This window comes from Fragaria vesca, linkage group LG4 (genome assembly GCF_000184155.1).
Source record: "Fragaria vesca subsp. vesca linkage group LG4, FraVesHawaii_1.0, whole genome shotgun sequence".
Classification (NCBI taxonomy): domain Eukaryota; kingdom Viridiplantae; phylum Streptophyta; class Magnoliopsida; order Rosales; family Rosaceae; genus Fragaria; species Fragaria vesca.
In genome coordinates, this window is record NC_020494.1 from 11,584,169 (window position 1) to 11,591,176 (window position 7,008).

General features: G+C 38.7%; 1 protein-coding gene across 1 annotated transcript; it reads right to left on the reverse strand.

Annotated features, from left to right (window-relative positions):
- Window positions 1–52: 52 nt before the first annotated feature.
- LOC101314938 (multidrug and toxin extrusion protein 1-like) lies at window positions 53–2,171 on the reverse strand. The gene is made up of 2 exons (XM_004296811.1): window positions 2,056–2,171; window positions 53–1,952 (listed from the first exon to the last, which is right to left on the reverse strand). Exons 1-2 carry the CDS (start codon window positions 2,104–2,106, stop codon window positions 390–392), a joined length of 1,614 nt encoding a protein of 537 aa, XP_004296859.1. The 5' UTR covers window positions 2,107–2,171; the 3' UTR covers window positions 53–389.
- Between the last annotated feature and the right edge of the window lie 4,837 nt (window positions 2,172–7,008).

Below are 7,008 nucleotides of genomic sequence, written 5' to 3' on the forward strand. Positions count from 1 at the left end.
ATGTGTATATATATATATATATATATATATATATATATATATATATTTTTTTCAAGAAATATTACTGATACTGAAATGCTTTGACCTACAAAGGCAAACTGAAAATATAAACAAGTACACATGTATATAATAATGTACAAAGATGAATAATGAGACTATAAGTTTGAATAATATAAGCTAGCTGTCCCATTCAATCAAAGGAAAATATGCATCACTTTCCATCTTCAAAAATCGTTTTCCCCTTTCACACAATATCACGCTTCCCTTTCACCATTTGAGTTGACAGTTTGGTTGGTCGTGCATATGCAATTCCATATACATTCTCTTTTCCTTGTTATCACTGTTCAAAACGATCTTCCATCACTTCCGTTACACCCTTACCCAGCTAGTTAGGCCTCTTCGGATTTGATTGCTTGATGATCATCTGCATGTGCAAATCCATCCCTTCCGGTTATTCCTACAGAGTCCTTGGCCTTGCGCCACTCCTTCTCCCAATCTGTCTTGTGCACCACTGTCAATATCGACACCACGCATGTGATCTGAGCCGATAAAAGCCCGTAACAAAGACCCTTGAACCCTAATCTCCAAACAAACCCCATCACTATGGCCACAGGCGCACCCACCACGTAAAATGAGAAGAAATTGATCCATGCCCCGATTCCAGGCCTTGCACTGCCTCTCAATATCCCACAGCTCGTGGTTTGTGGACAATTCGCGAGCTCGCATAGGCCGATAATGGGTAGAACAGCCACAGTTAGCTGAAGAACCTCATTGTCTGTTGTGAAGATTCTAGCCCATGTCTCTCTTCCTAGCGTGGTAAGTGACAGGCCCGAGAATGAGATCACTAGTGCCATCCCCACTGCCACCACCGCAGCTAAACGTGCCTTCTCGGGTCGGCCTGCTCCAAGCTCGTTGCCTACTCTCGTAGACACGGACGCGCTTAGGGCGGCAGGCAATGTGTACATGAGAGAGGTGGTTTGGATAACTATGGCTGATGTTGCAAGGGCAATATGAGGTTTGTCAAGGTAACCAGCTAGAATTGTCATGAACTCGTACCACCACCATTCTAGGCAAACTGCTAGACAACTTTGTATGGATAGTCTGATTAGCATCCCCAATTCGTCTCTGAGTAGCGGACTCTTCAATGAAAGTGGAACTAACGGTTTGGATAACAATGGTGACAATATGGGTGCTGGTTCAGATTTGGTAGTACTGCTACTTATAAGTTCAGGCTTATTCCTTGTGTCATAATACAATGCTCGTTCAGAATTAGTAGTGGGTTCACTCTCGTCCATTAACCAGCAAGACAAACGTGCTTTAGTGGTATAGGTATACAATATGTAACCCAAAAGAAAAAATAGAGTGATGAAATTGGAGAGGAAAGTGGAAATGGCTATTCCTTTGACTCCAAGAGAAAGAGTGAAGGTCAAGAAAAAGGTGAGAGGGAGGTGAAGAATGGTAGCTAGTAAAGTGCACCACATCAGTGGCCAAGTTATGCTTTGACTGCGCAAGAAAATACGCAGAGGGTGAAGAAGACTATTGGCTATGAGATCAGGGATAGCAAACCGGCAATACAAGCCAGCGATTCGGGTTATATCCGGGTTCTGATGGAGAATGAGCATGAGAGGTTCCAGATTGACCCAAAGCAAGGAAATAGGAAGAGAAGCGACTAGTAACAAGAGAATTGTTCTTTGCAAAGTGAGGAAGGCCATGGAGAAGTTGTGGGATCCAAAGGCTTGGCTACAGAGGGGTTCCATGCCCATGGCTAAACCAGAGAGAACTGAGTAGCCTGTGATGTTGGTGAAGCCAATGGCTAAAGCTCCTCCTGCTAGCTCCAAACTTCCCAGTCTTCCCATGCATACAACCAAGGCCATGTTTTTGAGGTAGCCAACCAAGCTCATGGCTGCTATGGGGAAGCCAATATCAGTCATCCTGTGAAGCTCCTCCACCACCTATGGAGAGAATAAGAAAAAGATATATGTTCAACTTTGGAAAAAAGATACGAAAAAGAGTTTGAGACTTTAAGCTAGAGTTGATAATTGAGATATTTTGTACCTCTGGCATTGTCGGGTACTTTGGGCGTTGCTCTCCTGCTTCTGCAACCATTGTCGACTAGGATTCTTTGGCCTTGTTTTCTTTCCTTATGAGAGATCAGTGAGAGAGAGAGAGAGAGGTTTATGTTGGAAATTAATGACCGTTGAAGGCTCTAATTTATAAGGACATGGAGTAGCCTTGGGCGCGGGAATAGGGTCATAGATATCTGTTAATTATTTTTCATTGGTTTTGTGTCTATATATCTTCGATATATTACATCCATCTCAATCGAATATATAAGACTTTGAGAGATGAAATTTTACATTTTAAATAGTATGATCGATTCATATCGAAACTACTTATAATTTGACATATCTATAAACGAAAAAGATCGATGTACAAATCTTTATCTCATGGATGAATTCAACCCAAAGCGAACATATATAGAGTACGTAGTGTAGGGATGGACCAGACCAAAAAGATCATGCACATGATGAGCCTAGCTATTTGATATTTCAGAATTGAATGTAACAATTACAAATGCCTAATGCCAACTATCCCTTATAGCTTAATCAACCAAACTTTGTCAGTTTTCAAAATAAACTACGACATATCCATTACCTATTTTCACAAACAAAAATCGAGTCCCTATAGAATTTTACTAGGTGATCATTTCTTCACGTGGAAATATAAATCGGGGCCTAATTTCTTCTTTCAGATTTTCTCGAAGGGAGCTCGTATTATAATACCTTTCTCAATAGTTAGTCTTGGGTCACTTTCTTCTTCTACTAAGGTCGCCTTCATGTCCATGCAGGGAATTTAATTAGGTGTGATAGAAGCAATTTTCTTTCATTTCATGTGCTCTAATTATATAATTTCATACGAGATATGAAAATCGGTCGACCTAACCAAGCAAAGATCCTCATATGCCACGTTTTGTTATAGAAGCAAATACCTAATTTGTTCATTAAAGATGGTGCAACCGACCCTTCCTCTCCATATCAGGTTTCGTTTTCTTCTGTTGCAAGCTTTTGTTTGGTCATTCTAGCTCGAAAAAGAATAATAGTCTCTTCTTTGGTCTCTAAGCTAGCGAAAAGATGGAATTGCTCTACAAGATCAATGAAGCAAGCTTAGAACGTACTAATCAAAAGTTTTAGATCAATCAGCTAGTCATATATACAGTAGTCACATCCTTGCTGCTCATATAAATTTAAATTATAGAATGCACTTGGTGAACTCACAATATTAGTAAAATCATGGAAACTAATAGATGAAACTAAAAACTACTACAAAAATGTATAATGAAACTAATCGATAGAACTAGTTCCTAAACACCATACTAGCTTCGATCTTAATTAGTGTCTACATGGATTTGACACTACCATCGGAGTTGCTCTTATATGTGAGTCAAGATTAAGATCAAGCACGTGATATAAGTTCCACGTGAATAATTTATAGATTACAACAATTTTGACACCATATCATACCATGATCGATCCAATCTAATAAGTTAGCGTTAAAATGTAGGAAATATGATGATATTGATCGTACGTAACAATAATCATGATCACGATTCACGAACTCACGACCATGAAATGATGATGAAAACCTTTCTTATTCCGAGTGACATAATGCACTTGCAAGGAGCCATACATGTGCGTCTAGTTGCACCAAATAACCAGAGGAACCCTTCTAATTCCACACCACCAATAATCACACCCACCTTCTGCACTTCAAATGCATTATTTTTCCTGTCTGGAGGGATCGCATTTCAGTCACATTTTCGAGTCATGTCAACCTTTATTCTAGGATGGGATTTTTCACCTTCGACTCTTCAACCAATATGACCAAATATCATGGAGTGGTTTGTTGCCTGTTACGGGGAAAAGATAGCATTTCCAACGGCTTCTCATGGCTTTTAAGAACTTTGATTAATTTGTTTTTCTGTTACAATTATTCTTATCTTAATTAGTTCCAAGGTCCCAGGCTTGTAGGGAAGAACTCAAACAACCGACACTATCCTCACTTGCCCCGCCATGAGTGACATATTGTGAAGTACTCATTACATTTCCTCTAATTGAGTTTGATCAAGTAAATATATAATCAAGCAACTGCTTATGACTTACATGACTCTATCTTGTGGATAGTTCAAAGCTCAATATTATTCGAATTAGGTATTCTCTTTAAAGTGATTTTGCCTCACGGACAGAGATTTGTGGATGTTCTTGAGAAATAATCCTTAGAGGGTCCAGTACGTAGTTCTTGCTTGCAGTTCATATAGCACTGAATGTTCTTGGTTTTATTAGTCAAGAAGCTCTCATTTGTATCAGACCACGGGCAACCGTGATACTAACACGCACTCGATCTCCTGAAAATCCTAGTGGAGAGAAACCTGTCAGCTGCCACATTGTGCACATTACTTGATCTATCTCTTTTAGTGCCTACTGCCTAATACATATTGAGATGGAAAGTGGAGTAGATCGAACTGTAGAGACCATAAACCATCTATCAAAGAAATAAGTCAAATCGAGTGGAGGCAATATGTATCATACTATCATATTTACAAATTTTTGTTGAAATATTTTGAATCTTTTGTAGAATCAACAGAGATAGTAAGCTGTGTGAAATCTGTTATAAGTATAATTTGATTCAAATGAGATGCATATACATTCCTCAAACTTCGATCAAACATGCATGTCCAAAGGTTCCAATTTAACCCTATAAACCCTAATCAGTCACATCAAAGTTAACATATATATATCTATTTTAAACTAAAATAATAACATTTGCAACAAATTATTCTCATACTTTAACAATGTCATAGACGAAGCAATTACCTCAAATAGAACTATATATGATTGCTTAAAGGTGCGCATGGCCGGAGCTCCTATATACAGTGAGAGCTATATATGATGGAGACTCTCCAATTAATTAACTACTAATAAAAGTATTCTGATAAGCTGACTGTAGAGTTTAGAATAAGTATTACACAGTTACATCAACCTTAAACATTCAAAACTCACATAACATATGAAGCCAGTGAAGCCACTGACTCTTCACTATTATTCCATCATTACAATCATCATCATTTTTCACCATTATTCTGAACATATATAATTTAGAGTCCAACAGGTAATCACTACGCTTCATTATGCTCCAACAGCTAGAATAATCGTCCAAACTGTGCATCGATCGGGTTGATCGTGATGTAACTATGAACACACGTTAGGCGAGGATAGGCCATGCACAAATTAGTTTAGAGTTCTTTCACACAACCAAATACAACAAAAACGTAAACCAGCTCACTTATCGATTGACATGCAATGATTTTGGCAAGTACATCACCAGCTGTGATTTGATCCAAACATTCCTAAAACAATTCTCATACATAGTTGACCCAAAAGAAAAATGATAGATGGGGCTTCAATGCAATATATATTTAGAAATCGAGCGGGCGATCGAGCTAGCTAGCTAGCTGTACTGGTAGAACTATGATTTTGTTTTGATATTGTGTAGGAGATCGCCGATTATCATGATGTGAAGGATTGGTTGTTTGAGTGACTTCACAGATATAGTTTCATTCATCCCCTTTGTCAAGATATATGATTATTATTTTGCTACAAACTGCATTACTTTTTCGAAGCGATAATAGAGTTTGGTATTTGTTTGTTGAGATGATCAGGAATGGAGAAACATCGATCATCTGCATGAGAGCAACTTTCCACATCGATCGAGAGGGTTAGATGAGAAACCACGCACATATGAATGTGATGCACTAACCTCGATCACTAACAAAATATCATTACTATCAAACGATCAAAACGTGGCATGCTCACAAGTCACAAGCATATGACTGATATGAGTGCGTCAATGGTCTAATCAACTTCAACTGAGAATGAATTTTATCGATCGACCTTGAGAGGCATGGTGTATCTCATGTTTGATATTTCCATACATTAATTTGATATATCGATCATTTTAGGGAGAAAACTTTGCTGGGGCAGAATCAACATTTGATATATACAAAATTTAATTCATTTATGTTCATCTTTTGGTTCTATGCTCTAGATTTACGCTTGAAGAGTTGAAGTATGAGTGAGTATTAGAAATTTATGCAACAAGGAATCTTCTCTGGTTATTTTTCAGCCTGCTAACATCACGGAACAAGATTTGCATCATATAATGAAGTGCTACTTCATCTTTTCATTAACAATCTCATAACTACAAAGTTTTTGCTCTAATAACCAGAGTTAGAGAATTGGATTGTGTAAGCGCTGTCCGCCTGTCCATGATTCCTTAGGCCCCAAGATTATTGGATCGAACACCGCCGACTGGCCGAAGCAGACATAAGCGTATTCGTCATAGTATTCATGACTTGAGCCAGGGCTAAAGAATAAAGATGTATAGCTCTTCCAACCACATGCAACTGAGTTTCGTCTACCATGTTCCATTCTATCACAAACAAACAGTATGAATTGTCTGCACAAGACAATTGCCCCTTAAGTTTGTAAAAGTACCCAACCTGTCAATGATTGTGTAGTATATTCGACGCATTTGCTCCATTAAGTTCTTGTAATTGTCATCTTCTTCCCCTTCCTCCATCTTCTTCTGACCATAATCTGGAGGAATTATGTTGTTACATTTTAATATTTTATTTTATTTTGAGGTATGGAATGGGCATAAACCAAATCTGGGTTTGTTTGCTCAAAAAATGGTCTCGGCCGAATTGAGGCCGAGATCCTTGGCTACAAATGTCCTTCTATTGCGCGGGCGTGCCAACTCGTGGCCGAGACGGCCAAGGGAGGTTTTGATTGATGTAGTTTGCCTGATCTGACTTCTTCAAATGATTGTCGGCCGAGGAAGGAACCCTCTCGGCCGTTAGGTTCTGGTGCCTGTGTTACAAGAACTTTCGGCTAAGCGTCGCCGGGATCTTCAAATACGTTTACTTCCTGGTGAACTCGAATGTTCGGGCAA

Excerpts from the sequence above, each read along its gene's own strand:
- LOC101314938 (XM_004296811.1), bottom strand. The coding sequence starts at position 2,106 with ATGGTTGCAGAAGCAGGAGAGCAACGCCCAAAGTACCCGACAATGCCA. Across the intron at positions 1,953-2,055 it reads AGTACCCGACAATGCCAGAG|GTGGTGGAGGAGCTTCACAG; the intron begins GTACAAAATATC and ends TTCTCTCCATAG.